This window comes from Eumetopias jubatus, unplaced genomic scaffold (genome assembly GCF_037043125.1).
Source record: "Eumetopias jubatus isolate StellerSeaLion01/CBP00866 unplaced genomic scaffold, mEumJub1_p1.0 scaffold_2, whole genome shotgun sequence".
Classification (NCBI taxonomy): Eukaryota; Metazoa; Chordata; class Mammalia; order Carnivora; family Otariidae; genus Eumetopias; species Eumetopias jubatus.
In genome coordinates, this window is record NW_028274808.1 from 171,692,605 (window position 1) to 171,708,740 (window position 16,136).

General features: G+C 40.5%; 1 protein-coding gene across 1 annotated transcript in view; it reads right to left on the bottom strand.

Moving 5' to 3' along the window:
- NWD2 (NACHT and WD repeat domain containing 2) overlaps positions 1 to 16,136 on the bottom strand; it is a 165,435-nt gene that overhangs the window by 4,639 nt on the left and 144,660 nt on the right. The window contains exons 5-6 of the mRNA XM_028089552.1: positions 9,429 to 9,573; positions 3,720 to 4,309 (exon numbers count right to left, since the gene is read on the bottom strand). Coding sequence (XP_027945353.1) covers positions 3,720 to 4,309; positions 9,429 to 9,573 — 735 coding nt within the window. The remainder of the gene's footprint in view (positions 1 to 3,719; positions 4,310 to 9,428; positions 9,574 to 16,136) is intronic.

Consider the following 16,136-nt stretch of genomic DNA (forward strand, 5'->3'; position numbering starts at 1 on the left):
CTCCCTGTAGGGCAGATGGGATTATAGTACCATTTAACAGAAGAGGAAACCTGTCCAGCCTGGATAAATGACTTGCTCAGAGTTAAGCAGTTACCAAGAGACAAAGCTGGAGGGTTTTTTTGTTTTTGTTTTTCAAATTGTAGAGTGAAGGAGTTAGCATATATGAGGGGGCTGTTAAATTTAGTATGTCTCTGGCTGGAAAGGCGAGGACGAGAAGGGGTATGATCAAAGTATAAAAAAAATCCCTGTCTATTTTTAGGGAGATAATGTCTTTCAGTAATCCATGGAATTCACCAAGAATATTGCTTAGGAAAGGATGAATTTTATTTGTGAGGAAGCAAGTTTATAAAACTTGGTTCCTCAAGATGTAGTTCAGGTTAAGGCATGAGTAAGTTTAGGAAAAAAAAATGTAGCAATTAAGGAAAAGAAGCAATTTACTGTTTAGCCCCAACCTTTGAAGCCAATATGGAGGAAGATAATCCTGCCATCCTACTACAACTGTCCTTCCGTGGCAAATCAGAAACAGAACATGATATTTCATCCCTACGTGAATTGCTTATGATGATTATATGTATTGTCCTCTCTTCCCCCAGTCACGTGTTATTGAATGTGTAGAGCGATCCTCTGATCATGAGCTCGTGTCCATGAAAATGCTGAGCACGGAGGAGATGACCTCGAGATAAACATGAGACATCTCCCTGCATTCTCACAGGGACATGAAGTCACAAAGAGAGCACAGGTTGTCATTGGTGGGACAACATTCTGCAGGAGAGAGGCAAGGGACCTGGAAACAGATGAGGCTTCTTGTGGACCAGAGACCTGGACTGTGAATAGACACACTCTGGTGGTTGGACAAAATATCCAGAAGAGTTAGAGCTCAGAAAACCATTTCTCAACTTGACCAACTCGACTGTCACCACCCCTGCTCTGCGGGGTCCGTCGATCTGTACAGGGATATCAGCACATTCCACACAATTCTGTACCTCCCCTGCTACGGCACATGGACTTGCATCACAGTGAATATAGTCAAGTCCAACAACATTTGCCCCTCCAACGACTTTACCCTTCCCTCTTCCGGAGGCAAAAAGCCCTAGAATGAAGGTGAAATGGTGTTACGTGGATGTTTTCTCATTAGATTTCAGCTTCCATGTGCTCTTTGTACTGTTGTCTTGTTGACTTGGAACAATTCTGAAGTTTGAAGATTCACATACAAATTAGTGTTCACACACACACATGCACGCACATATGCACACACAGACACACACTTTATTTTGATGCAACAGGGCTCCTAAATGTAAGCCTGCCACTTCATCTGGTGTTCCATTAAAAAAGAACTATGTCATTTAACACTAAAAGAAACACCAGGGTCGCCTGGGTGGCTCAGTCTGTTAAGCGCTGGACTCTTGGTTTCGGCTCAGGTTATGATCTCACTGTTGTGGGATTGAGCCCTGTGTCCAGCTCCATACTCAGTGCAGGGTCTGCTTTGGATTCTTTTTCCCTCCTCTCTCTCTCTCATAAATAAAAATTTTAAAAAAGAAGAAGAAGAACAACAACAACAACCCGCAGCTGGGCTTGGCATATTAAGAAATGGTAAATTAACTTTCCTGGGGACCTTTTTTTTTTTAAGATTTTATTTATTTATTTGACAGAGAGAGAGAGAGCGTACAAGCAGGGAGAACAGGAGAGGGAGAAGCAGGCTCCCCGCTGAGCAGGGAGCCCAATGCGGGGCTTGATCGAAGGACCCTGGGATCGTGACCTGAGCCGAAGGCAGATGCTGAACCGACTGAGCCACACAGGCGCCCCTCCTGGGGACTTTTTAAAAGTAAGTTAATACACCAGATCTTTGCCTGTGAGCTTAATTTGAAACCTAATCCCCACATAAGGTACAACACAACTGTCCCTGTTCTTGTCCTCAAGATGACCTCCCTGAGATTGTGACAGCACACGACAGATGACCAGAGTGTTCGCAAAGTTAAAGAAAGCTCTGTTCTTGAAAGAATAAGCACAGGAAGAACAATATAGAGATTCTGAGGTAACACCAAGATAAAATAAACTACCAGACCTGGACATCCAGTGCAACAGGAGGGTATACTGGAACTAGTTTAGTCCAGTTTAGACTGACATGCCAAGACAATAGACCCAGGGTGAGGTTCCACACCATCATGCAAGATTTGTAAGGGAGTTGTGAAAACCAGTTTTGCTACCTTTAGTGGACTACCCAGCTCCAGCCTAAAAAGGAGTTTCAAGAGGCCAAGAAAAACATTGGAGATTAGGGTGCTGTGGGTCATATCTGTTACCATCCACTCCCAAAGGGCAGGGCTGAGAGATGTCCTCACTTCTCACCTCGGGAAAGGGGCTGCAATGGACCACTGACAGGGTCTCCACTAGAGCTGGAGAGACAGGGAGACAGATGTCCTCAAACACCTGAGAAATATGGAGGTTGACTGACAAGGCTGGCTAGCTCTTTGGGTGGAGGAGGGATGGAGAGCTGCTGTTTCCTAGGGCAAAAAATTCCCAAGTGCTTCCCATGTGTCACATGTGGGCCACTGGCAAGACTGAGCTGACAGAGGTTTTTGTTGGTTCTGTTTTCCTCAGGTCCTGTCTGAGGGAGCTTGCTGGGCTGTGGATCTTGGCAGAAAGGTACTAGAAGTGTGTGGCTGGGTGTCTAGGAGCCATGGAAGTGACCAGCTGGGGAAAAAGAAATGCATCCCCCTGTGTTTGGAGAACTGTAGGTAAGACAAGATGCTCAGGGAGGACAGGGCAGGGGAGGCAGGAGGGAAAGGACATCCAGGAAACTAGAAAAAGGCCTCAGAGGAACTAGGAAGCAGCTTTATTTATTTATTTATTTGTTTGTTTGTTTGTTTATTTATTAAAGATTTTATTTATTTATTCATGAGACTCAGAGGGGGAGAGAGAGAGAAGCAGAGGGAGAAGCAGGCTCCCCGCAGAGCAGGGAGCCCAGTGCGGGACTCGATCCCAGGACCCTGGGATCATGACCTGAGCCGAAGGCAGACACTTAACCATCTGAGCCACCCAGGCGCCCTAGGAAGCAGCTTTAAATGCCTGCCAAGATCACAGAGTGTGGAGTCCAGTTTTCAGAACAGCACTGGTCATGTGAGAACTTTCTGGCCACCTTATCTTTCCTACTTCCCTGAAGCCACAACCCTATAGGAGTCACAGCCCTACAGGGATCATGTGCTTGGGGTTGGGGACAGAGGGGAAGAAGTGCTATGTGGTGAAGGAAGGAGAAGATGACCACATCCCCATTTCCCATGGCAGGTACCTTGCTTATGTGAGCCTCAGCTGTGGGAGAGAAACATAAACTCAAGTTTTAATTACCATTTTCGATTGGACAGATTTAATTGCTGAACTGTGAATGACTTAGGGTCCAGAGTGATAGGAAGGCTTGTCTTTGCTGAGAGGGATGAGAAGAGCTGTGAGATCTGCCCTGGTTTCCACCCAAATGGGAACTAGCCCCGCAACAGAAGTTTGACCAATGAGAGAAAAAATAAAGCTGTTCTCTAACTGTATCCCAAGTGCTTTTTTCTTTCAGTATGACCATTATACCAGCATAAGAGAAACACCAAAGTATCCTTTCCAAAAAGACTAATTATAATTCAGAAGAAAACACAGAAAACGGAAATGAATTTTGACCAGTTTATCTTTTCCCCAAAGTAAAGGATTTTTACAAATAAGCTTGCGAAAGAAAAGGCTCTCACCTTCTTTGCTACTTCAGCTAGCAGGAGGGTCTTCCCAGTGCATGGTCCACCATATATGACGAGAGGGTTGATGTGCCCGGTTTTGCTTGGCAGAACGTATTTATGCACGATGTTGAGAGATTCACATTTATACTCGTAGAAGGAGGCGTACGTCTTACATAATGAGGAATGCTGAAGGATTTCATCATAGAGCGTGTCGGTTTCAGTGTCAAAATTCTGTTGTACGGTTGCCTGAATGATATCAATCATGTCCTCATAAAATTGTTTACCAAGTCCTTCTATGTAATGATTTTCTATTTCTTGGGAATAGCCCAGTTTCATGTCACAATGAGTAACAGATGTGTACACTCTCAGATTAGATGATGCAACAATAGTTGGAATAAATTCATCCCTGAGTTTTATCAGCTTCTCTTGGGCTTCTGCATCCCGCATAATCCTTGGTTCTGTTCCAGTGATATCCATGTATTTTCCCATCTCCGGGATTTTCACAAAACGCTCAATGTTAGCAATTTTCCGAATGTAGCAAACACACTTCTTTAGGAATGCTGGAGTTTGCTTTCCTAGAGCAAAGTCAAACTCGTCCTCTATCGCTGAAAGAAAATGTGGCATGGGGTTTATTGTCTAGAACAAAGAAGCAGCGGGCCCACACCCCCAGTACTTATCTCTCAAGTCACCAGGGGGAGATTATTTTGCTTGCAGTGGGTAGCAGACTCTTTTGTAGATTAATTTCTTAATTCCTTAATTTCTTATCTCTCTTTTCCTAAACAGCCAGGAACCCAGTACAATGGGTTTTAATTAAAATTAATTTCCTCCCCAGTCAGAGAGAGAGAGCTTGAATATAGGCATAAAAAAGAAAGCATACTGAGTTTATAGTTGATTCTTTTAAGCTCCTGTTTAGTTTCTCTCTCAGACTTAAGGGGTTCTAATAGCGAAGAGCAGGAACCAACAGGGACCAGTAAAGAATGAGGAAGAGGCCAAATAACGCATCTCGCTGACTTCTTCCTTGTCACTGTCTCCTTTACAATGTGGCTTCACTATTTTGTTTGAGGATGCACTATACCCCAGACAGATATGTGTAAATAGTAATACAAATCATGTTCAACATCTAATCATGTTCTGATCAGTGATCAGTCTGAATTTTCCATATCACTGTTAAATTCCATTATATCTACCAAAGCAGGTACAGAAAAATGACTTAATATGTAAATGTATTTCTTCAAAGATAAACTGGGTCAGACAACACATTGGCTTACATACAAGTAAATATACATCATAAATCATTGAGGCCCCATAAGAACATTTAAAACTGGAGCATCAGTAACAAAAACATCACTGATGCATGATTTTATGGAGGAAAAATAAGAAGGAATAAAATAATTAAACCAATGGCAATGAACTTTAAGGCAAGCAATCTTTTAAAACTGGCTGCCTCCCCTCACTCCCCCTGCTTTCCTTCATCCAGTTGGTCTTAACTGAGTGTCTACTATGTGCTAGGCATGCTGCTGGTTACTCAGGATATAGTGGGAAGAGAAAACAGATAATGCTGAGCGAAAAAGCCAATACAGCGCTTGCAGTCCACTGGAGGATGGTGGACGTGAGTCTCAGAGTCCCATAATGCATGTTTAATGATTGTTTTTAGTCCCGCGAAGGAGAATAACATGGTACAATGAAAGCAAACAATCAGGAGGGCTACCCCACTGGGAGAGGTCAGGGAAGGCTTTCTTAAGGAGGTGCCTACTAGGCAGCAGTCGGATAGAAGAAGGGGGGGCTGGGGTGGGCCTTGAGTATGCAGTGCCGGGCTGGCCAGAAACTGAAAACATTTCAATGTGCCGGCCCAACTCGAACATCAAACAAAACCCAGAACTTGCATGTGTTCTCTACAGTAACTATTAAGGAAGGTGGGAACTGTAATTTTAAATGGTGCCTTTTAGGACTCTCATGATAATAATTTTTTCAGGAATGATAGCCCTCAATCAAAAGCAATGACTCAAGTAAAAAAGATCTGTTTATAGCCACCAGCGTGGAGTGAGCCGTGCCATGGTCACCAGTCCACGTTACAAAGGGTTTTGTTTTTTTGGGTTTTTTTTGTTTTTTTTTTTTTAAGATTTTATTTGTCAGAGAGAGAGAGAGGGAAAGCACAAGCAGGGAGAGCGGCCGGTGGAGCGAGAAGCAGGCTCCCCGCCGAGCAGGGAGCCGGATGCAGGACTTGATCCCAGGACCCTGGGATCATGACCTGAGCCAAAGGCAGAAGCTTAACCGACTGAGCCACGCAGGCGCCCCTACAAAGGGTTTTGATGAGGTAAGTTGGTTAAGGAGGCCAGTCAAAGGAGTTTATACAATAGATATCTACTCTTCTTTTTACAAGAGTAAGAACTTGTAATGTAGATGAGGCAAGATGTAGGAAATCTGCAGAAAGCAGCCTTTGGCTCATCTCTTTTCCAGCCATCTGTGCAACATGCTGAGAGGCACCCTGGACGAACCAGGTGCTACCTTCTGTGGATCATGAGAAAGGAAGTGTCAACCTATAGTTTGTATACCTAATGGATGATAACCAGAGATTGCACCATCACCTCTGACTCCCAGGAAACAAATCAACTGTAACATAACTGCCATTGTTACCATCGCTATGGAAAGCATGTGCCAATCAGGAGTGTTGATTATAAATGCTTTGTAAGAAGACATAGAGACAGACCAAGTTGGTAGAACCCAGTGAAGCTTGGCTCAGGGTGAAAAAAAGAGGCTGTACGTAAGAATGCCTGTTGATAGTATAGACTTAATAAATATACCTGAATAAATGAATCATGTGAAACAAAGTCAACTCTAGAGTTCTTTCTAGAAGCCAAGTGCATCCTCATGATTTTGGGGGACTTTTATTGATAATTTCTGATATTTATTGATCTATAAATATTATGAACTTCCCCTTCCTTACCAGAATACCATATTTGTTTTCTGTCCTTGCATTTTTCTAAATATCCTAAAGGTTAACTGGTCATGGCACCCGATGAAGATAACATTAGGAGAGTTCCAGCCCTGGCAACTATCATTCATGAGACATAAATCCCCAAAACTACTATCCCTGAGACCATTCAGTTTTAATGTTCACAGTTGGGCACTATTTTGGGGTCTATTTTATTTCTCTTCATCTCCTGTTATTTATAAAGGAGAAAGTAGAAGTGTGAAAAATTAGGGGCATCTGGATGGCTCAGTTGGTTAAATGGCTGTCTCTGGCTCAGGTCATGATCCCAGGGTCCTGGGATCCCCCTGCCTTTGCTTGCTCTCTCTTTCTCTGTCAAATAAATAAATAAATAAATAAATAAATAAATAAATAAATAAATAAATAAATAAATAAAATCTTAATCTTTATATGGCTGGCCACATGGACAGAGTTTTTTAGTGTAGAGAAAATTAGGAGAAAGTGTTTGCCAGTGAAATACTTGAACACTGGAACTGTATGATTCTACATAAGAGGATGCTCTCCCAAACGGGGGTCTCTTACATCAAGAATAGGAAAGCTTTGGAGTGTCTGGGTGGCTCAGTCGGTTAACCGTCTGCCTTCAGCTCAGGTCATGATCCCAGGGCCTCTCCCTCACCCTCTGCCTGCTGCTCCCCCTGCTTGTGATCCCTCTCTCTCTGTCAAATAAGTAATAAATAAAATATTAAAAAAAAAGAATAGGAAAGCTTTTGCTCTGGGCATTTTCTTCAAATACAGCATGTTTTTAGGACCAGAGTAGTTTTGTTCTTGATGAAGATGAAGAACCAGAGTCTCAAAATTGGTTAAAAAAATCCCAAAGGAACAAGGATATTTGTCAGTCTGTATATTCTAAAGATGGTACTTATTATTGCCAGTTTTAATATTTTCAGGGACACCTAAAATAAGACCTAATTTTTTTTTGGGGGGGCGCCTGGGTGGCTCAGTTGGTTAAGCGACTGCCTTCGGCTCAGGTCACGATCCTGGAGTCCCGGGATCGAGTCCCACATCGGGCTCCCTGCTCAGCAGGGAGTCTGCTTCTCCCTCTGACCCTCCCCCCTTTCATGGGCTCTCTCTCTCTCAAATAAATAAATAAAATCTTTAAAAAAAAAGACCTAATTTTTGATAGTTTGTTGAGAATGAATTTGTCAAAATTACATACAATTGCCCTAGCTTGAAGTACCCATATACAGGGAGAATGGTATTGAGTGCCTTTTAGGTTTTTGCTTTGTCATGCTATTCACAAAACCAATCTGAAAACCCAAGTGCTATTGCTTTTTCCTCAATCATTCGTCACTATCAATTTTTAAGATTGTATTTATTTGTTTATTTTAGAGGGTCAGGGGAGGGGCAGAGGGAGGAGAGAGAATCTTAAGCAGACTCCCCGCTGAGCACAGAGCCCAACGCAATGACCCACTCAATCTCACGACACCCTCCCCGCCCCCGCAACGAGATCATGAAATCAAGAATCAGCACTTAACCTACTGAGCCACCCAGGTGCCCCTTCACTATCAAGTTTTAAAATAAATGTTATATATCTGATTACTCTTACCCAGTAGTATTTGTCCCCTGGAAAGTATGACTGACGTATTCCTTCAGCTCTGTGATTTCCTGTGCGTCCTTTAAAAATAAAGCCTCCTTTCTATGGCTGAGAAAGGCTGACAAATGAGTCTCTGCTCAGTGGATTTTTATTTTAAGGTTAAATTAGATCCTGCCACTGTCTTACTTCTTTATTTCTCAACCTCCAGGGGCTTCCCAGCTTACCCAGAATAAAACATAGGCTCTTAGTATGGCTTCATCTTTCCTTCCCCAGGCCTGGCTACCTTCACCTTCTTCCTGCTCCTGGAACTTACTAAGCAGGGATCTTGACTCTGGTAATCCCTCTGCCTGGAATTCTCTCCCTGAGATAGAGCACACCGGGCTCTGACTCTGTCATTCAACTCAAAGTCCTCTCCTTACTGCCCACTCCATTTACATTTGGACCCCCATATCCTTCATCAGCCCCTATTACTGTGTCTTGTTTGTTCATATTGCTTATCCTTTCTGAAATGATCCTGTTCATTTATTTGATTACTTGCATATCATTTATTTTCCCTGCACTAAAATATAAGTTCCAAGAGAGAGAGAGACCTTGCCTTTTTGTTCATTGTTGTATGCCCAGTGCCTGGCACATAGCAGGCACTCAATAAATGTTTGCTGAGTGAGTGAGTAAATGAATGAATGAACAGAATGAATGAATGAACTGAGAACATTGGCAGAGTCTGGTCTAATACAGGCAGCCTCCTCTGACTTCTTTAAAATCACATTTTCAGGGTGCCTGGGTGGCTCAGTCATTAGGTGTCTGCCTTCGGCTCAGGTCATGACCTCAGGGTCCTGGGACTGAGCCCCACGTCAGGCTCCCTGCTCAGCGGGAAGCCTGCTTCCCCGTCTCCCGCTTGCTCCCCCTGCTTGTGCTCTCTCTCTCACTATCTCTCTCTCTGTTAAATAAATAAATAAAATCTTTAAAAAAAACAACAAAAAAATAAAATCACATTTTCTGGAGAAGTCTTCAAATTAAGTGAAGGCTTATCTATTGGTTAAAAGAAAAGAACACTTGCCTCTTGAGGAGAAGGAAATATTTAGAAAAATTAAATTTCATCGGGCACTAAATGAAATTAAACTTGTAGACCCATAAAATGGAAGCAGTGAATGCACCTATTACTTATCTGTTGCTTAGTTTACCGAGGATGTGTAAAAATTACCTGAGAACAGGTACCTCTTAGCTTGGCTATATTTCATTTTCCCCTTTTCATGTAACAGTTTTACAGCAGCCTTAAATATCCTCTTGATCTCATCTGATATCTCTTGCCAGGTCTTCTCATTGTCAGCTTTGGGAGAAGGCTGCATCTAGGAAAATGTAAAAGTGAGATACTAGTTTTAAGATCATCAAAGAAAAAAAATCAGTATTAAAGCACAAGAAAAAAAGCACTATTATCTGAAGGTCTACTGTGGGCCAATACTATGATAGGTGCTTAACAGGCCAATGCCCCTAGTAACCCTGAAAGTTAGAAATTATCTCCATGTTATATGTGAATTTGCCCAAATTACACAGAATTTGTTTATTGGGCTTTCTTATTGTACTACGTATTTCCCTTTTTTTTTTTTACATTTTTATTTTAGTTCCAATTAGTTATATTAGTTTAGTTTCAGGTGTACAATATAGTGATTCAACACCCATACAACACCTGGTGTCCCTCACGACAAGTACACTTCTTAATCCCCATTCCCTAATTCACCCTTCCCCCCACCCCCTCTGGTGACCTTCAGTTTGTTCTCTATAGTTAAGAGTCTGTTTCTCGGTTTCTCTCTCTCTCTCTCTCCCCGCTGCCCCCGTTCCCTCCCTCTCTCTCTTTTTCCCTTTGTTTATTTGGTTTGTTTCCTAAATTCCACATATGATTGAAATCATATGGTATTTGTCTTTCTCTGACTTATTTCACTTAACATAATAATCTCTAGCTCCAGCCATGTCATTGCAAATGGGAAGATTTCATTCTTTTTAATGGCTGAATAATATTCCATTGTGTGTGTGTGTGTGTATGTGTGTGTGTGTGTGTGTGTGTGTGTGTGTGTATCACAGCTTCTTTATCCATTCATCAGTCGAAGGACAGTTGGGTTGCTTCCATATCTTAGCTATTGTAAATAATACTGCTATAAACATAAGGATGCAAGTATCTCTTTATCTCTGTGAATTAGTGTTCTGTATTTTTGGGGTAAATACCCAGTAGTGTGATTGCTGGATAGTAGAGTAGTTCTAATTTCAACTTTTTAAGGAAACTTTATACTGTTTTCCAGACTGGCTGCCCCACTTTGCATTCCTACCAATAGTGCAAGAGGGTTTCCCTTTCTCCACATCTTTGCTAACACTTGTTGTTTCTTGTTTTGTTGGTTTTAGCCATTCTGACAGGTGTGAGACGATGTCTCATTGTGGTTTTGATTGGCATTTCCCTGATGATGAATGATGCTGAGCACCTTTTCATGTGTCTGTTGGCCACCAGCATGTCTTCTTTGGAGAAATGTCTGTTCATGTCTTCTGTCCATTTTTTCATTGGATTATTTGTTTTTTGGGTCTTGAATTTTATAAGTTCTTTATACATTTTGGGTATCAGTCCTTTATTGGATAAGTCATTTGCAAATATCTTCTCCCATACCATATGTTGCCTTTTAATTTTGTTGATTGTTTTCCTCCTTGTGCAGAAGCGTTTTATTTTGATATAGTCCCAATAGTTCATTTTTCCTTTTGTTTCCCTTGCCTCGGCAGACATACCTAGAAAAGAGTTGCTATGACTGATGTTGAAGAGGTTATTGCCTATGTTTTCTTCTAGGAGTTTATGGTTTCAGGTCTCACATTTAGGTTGTTAATCGATTTTGAATTTATTTTTGTGTATGGTGTAAGAAAGTGGTCCCGTTTCTTTCTTTTACATGTTGCTGTCCAGTTTTCCCAACACCATTTGTTGAGAGACTGTTCTTTTCCCACTGGATATTCTTTCCTGATTTGTTGGAGATCAATTGACCATATAGTTGTGGGTTTATACCTGTGTTTTCTATTCTGTTCCATTGATTTATGGGTCTAGTTTTGTGCCAGTACCATACTGTTTTGATCACTACAGCTTTGTAATATAACTTGATGTCCAAAATTGTGGTGCCTTCAGCTTACTTTTCTTTTTCAAGGTTGCTTTAGCTATTCAGGGTCTTTTTGGTTCCATATAAATTTTAGAATTGTTTGTTCTAGTTCTGTAAAAAATGTGTTGGTATTTTGATAGGGGTTGCGTTAAATGTGTAGATTGCTTTGAGTAGCATAGATATTTTAACAATATTATTAACCCATGAACATGGAATGTCTTTCCATTTCTTTGTGTCATCTTCAATTTCTTTCATCATTGCTTTATAGTTTTCAGAGTATAGTTCTTTCACCTCTTTGCTTAGGTTTATTCCTAGGTATCTTATTATTTTTGGTACAATTGTAAATGGGATTGTTTTCTTAGTTTCTCTTTCTGCTGCTTCATTATTGGTATATAGAAATGCAACAGATTTCTGTACATTGATTTTGTATCCTGTGACTTTACTGAATTTGTATATTACTTCTAGCAGTTTTTTGGTTGAGTCTTTCGGATTTTCTATATATAGTATCATATCATCTGCAAATAGTGAAAATTTTACTTCTTCCTTACTAATTTGCCTTTTATTTCTTTTTCTTGTCTGATTGCTGAGGCTAGGACTTCCAGTACTATGTTGAATAAAAATGGTTAAAGTGGACATCCTTATCTTTTTCCTGACCTTAGGGTAAAACCTCTCAGTTTTTCCCCATAGAGGGTGATATTAGCTATGGGTTTTTCATATATGGCTTTTATTATGTTGAGGTATGATCCCTCTAAACCTACTTTGTTGAGGGTTTTTATCATGAATGGATGTTGTGCTTTGTCAAGTGCTTTTTCTGTGTCTATTGAAATGATCATATGGTTCCTATCCTTTCTCTTATTAATGTGGTGTATCATGTTGATTGATTTGTGAATATTGAACCACACTTGCAACCCAGGAATAAATCCCACTTGATCGTGGTGAATGATTTTTTTAATGTATTGTTGAATTCAGTTTGCTAATATTTTATTGAGGAGTTTTGCATCTCTGTTCATCAGGAATATTGGCCTGTAGTTCTCTCTTTTAGTGGTGTCTTTATCCAGTTTTGGTCTCAGGATAATACTGGCCTCACTGAATAAGTTTGGAAGTTTTCTTTCTATTTCTATTTTTTGGAATAGTTTGAGAAGCGTGGGTATTAACTCTTCTATAAATGTTTGGTAGGATTCCCCTGGGAAGCCATCTGGCCCTAGGCTTTTGTTTGTTGGGAGTTTTTTGATGACTGATTCTCTTCCTTCCTCCCTTCTCTTCTCTTCTCTTCTCTTTCTTTCTTTCTTTCTTTTTTTTTTTGATTCTGTTTCTTTGCTGATTATCAGTCTGTTCAAATTTTCTATTTCTTCCTGTTTCAGTTTTGGTAGTTTATATGGTTCTAGGAATTTATCCATTTCTTCTAGGTTGTCCAATTTGTTGGTGCATAGTTTTTCATAATGTTCTTTTATAATTGTTTGTATTTCTGTGGTGTCAGTTGTTATTTCTCCTCTCTCATTTGTGATTTCATTTATTTAGGCCTTTATTTTTTCTTGATAAGTCTGTCTAGAGGTTTATCAATTTTATTGATTTTTTTCAAAGGACCAGTCTCTGGTTTCATTACTCTGTTCTATTGTGTGTTTGTGTGTGTGTGTGTGTGTGTGTGTGTGTTAGTTTCTATATCATTTATTTCTGCCCTAATCTATTATTTCTTTTCTTCTGCTGGTTTTAGGTTTTGTTTGTTGTTCTTCTTTGAGCTCCTTTAGGTGTAAGGTTAGGTCGTTTATTTGAGATTTTTCTTGCTTCTTGAGGTAGACTGTATTGTTATAAACTTCCCTCTTATGTACTTTTTAATTTTTTTTTATTTGCTGGTTGACCCATTCATTGTTTAGTAGCATGCTATTTAACCTCCGTGTATTTGTGGTCTTTCCAGATTTTTTCTTGTGATTGACTTCAAGTTTCATAGCATTGTGGTCAGAAAAGTTGCATGGTATGACTTCAATATTCTTGTATTTTTTTGAGGTTTGTTTTGTGGACTCATACGTGATCTATTCTGGAGAATGTTCCATGTGCCCTTGAAAAGCATATGTGTTCTGCTGTTTTAGGATCTGAATATATCTGTTAAATCCATCTGTTCCTGTGTGTCATTCAAAGCCACTGTTTCCTTGTTGATTTTCTGTTTAGATGAGCTGTCCATTGATGTAAGTGGGGTGTTAAAGTCCCCTACTATTATTGTGTTATTATCTATTAGTTCCTTTATGTTTGTTATGAACTATTATATGTATTTGGGTGCTTCTATGTTGGGTGCATAAGTATTTACAATTGTTATATCTTCTTGTTGGATTGTCCTCTTTATTATTACATAGTGACCTTCTCTTTCTCTTGTTACAGTCCTTGTTTAAAGTCCGATATAAGTATTGCTAGTCTGGCTTTCTTTTGACATCTATTTGCATGACAGATATTTCTCCATCCCCTCACTTTCAATCTACAGGTGTCTTTACATCTAAAATGAGTCTCTTGTAGGCAGCATACATATGGGTCTTGTTTTTCATCTATTCTGTCACCCTCATTCTTTTCATTGGAGCATTTAGTCTATTTACATTTGAAGTAATTATTGATGGAAATGTATTTATTACCATTTTATTATGTATTTTGTGGTTGTTTCTGAATATTTTCTCTGATCCTTCCTTGTCTTTTTTTCATGTTTTGCTGATTTTCTTTAATGATATATTCGGATTCATTTCTCTTTATTCTTTGCATATTTATTAGTGGGTTTTGATTTGTGGTTACCCTTAGGTTTGTATATAACTTCACATGCATACAGCAGTCTATATTAAATTGATGGTCATTTAAGTTTGAACCCATTCTTTTTTTCCTGTCCTCCCACATTTTAGGTATATGTTATTATATTTTATATCCTTTTTTGGTGAATTCCTTGGCTGATTTTTTTACAGAAATATTCACTTTTACTGCTTTTGTTTTTCTTACCTTTGTACTGTCACTTTTGTTCTCTCCTTTCCACTCAAAGAGCCCCCTTTAATATTTCTTGCAGGGCTGGTTTAATGGTCATGAACTCCTTTAGTTTGTGTTTGTCTGGGAAACTCTTTATCCCTTCTTCTATTCTGAATGATAGCCATGCTGGAAGGAGCATTCTTGGCTGAAGATCTTTCCCATTCAGCATTTTGAATATATCATGCTACTTTCTTCTGGCTTGCAAAGTTTCTGTTGAAAACCTCATGCTAGCTCTATGGGTTTTCCCTTGTAAGTTACTGACTTCTTCTGTCTTGCTGCTTTTAAAATTCTTTATCACTAGATTTTGCCAATTTAATTACAGTATGTGTCTGTTTCTCTGTGTTAAGAAAGTCAGCTATGTCTTCTGCTCTTGAAAGTAGTGACTTTATGAAGAAGAGGTCCTGGAGTGCCCTGCAGCACAGTGTCCCCTGTCCACCAGAACTTGACCCTTCAGGAGAGTACCCTATCTGTGTTGCTTATGCCCTGCTGTTGTGTTGGAGTCACTTTTCCTTTCAATGGAGTCATCCGCACTGGCTCTTTGCCTGATGTGGGCTATGCTTGCTCTCAGTGGTGTTAGTGGGACCCAAGGAGGCCAGTTCTGAGGGGGCAAGACTGCTGGGGAACTTGGGATGGGTGATGGTGTTAGCAAAATTTGTGCTGGCCCCTAGTCTTAAGCCAGATCTCCAGTGCTAAGGCGGCTGGGGGCTGCATGCTGTGGTGGCGAGGGATGGGAGGCTGGGTGGGGTGAGTGATGAGGGTTAGACATGCCTGGGCCTGGTGTGAGATGGTGGCTGGGGGCACATTGCTGGGCATGGTGTGGTGGCAGCTGTGGACCAGGTGGCAGTGTGGTATGTGCATGGCTTTAATAAAACTTGCCGTGAGCCCCGGGGCCGAGGCTAGCAAGTTTGGAATGGGCGAGCCCTCAGGAGAACTCGTGGGCTTGGCTCACTGCTAGCAGGTTAAGTAGCAAGTCCCTCTTGGGTTTTGATACAGAGAACAGAAAGTTAAAGGAGAGGTCCTCATATGTTTCCATTTAATTGTCTTTAGTTGTCTCTTCATTTGTTTCTGAGTCTCTGGGAAATCAAATGGGAGGACTGCCGACCAAGCAAGTAACACTTATAGAGTCTTGGTGATAATCTTATTCGTGCATTCATTTATTTAACAATCATTTATGCAGAAATATCAGGTGGGGTTTAGAGAATAACTTAAATTTTCCCTAGATGATCTCAGAATGACAAAGGAACAACTCAAGCCAATTCAACAGTAACATATGAGCAAGTGCTCCCAAACCGCTGTCTAAACCTGGTTTTGTGAGGTATTAGGTTTTTTGATATCTACATTTACCAGCAATACATTTACTCCTGGCATATTCAACTGAGGAATGGCTTGGATTTGCCCTACGATTCCTATCCACAGAAACCAGATTCTTGCAGATAAGTACTTTGAATAATGCATGGAGGGGGAAGAAGGAAAATTAAGGATCCTGGCATGATTTCATATTGCATGCAGAAAATGCTGTATGCTAAATATGAGAATGACAAATACACAGGTTCTTAAATGAACTGTCGCCAAGTCAGAGCTGTTCTCCTCTCAGAGATGCCTTGGCACTGAATGTATCAAGGATGTTCTCTTTGGAAGAGGGATGGATCTCTATTCCTTCTTTTCAATCTCTCCAGGAATCCTGTGCAAGGAAAAGACCCATCCGTTTTCTCTTCCTCCTTTATTCTGTTTCAGGGGACACATGGTAGATACATTTAGGAACCAAGTTGGAGAGGAAACATTGATACTATTTCCATCAT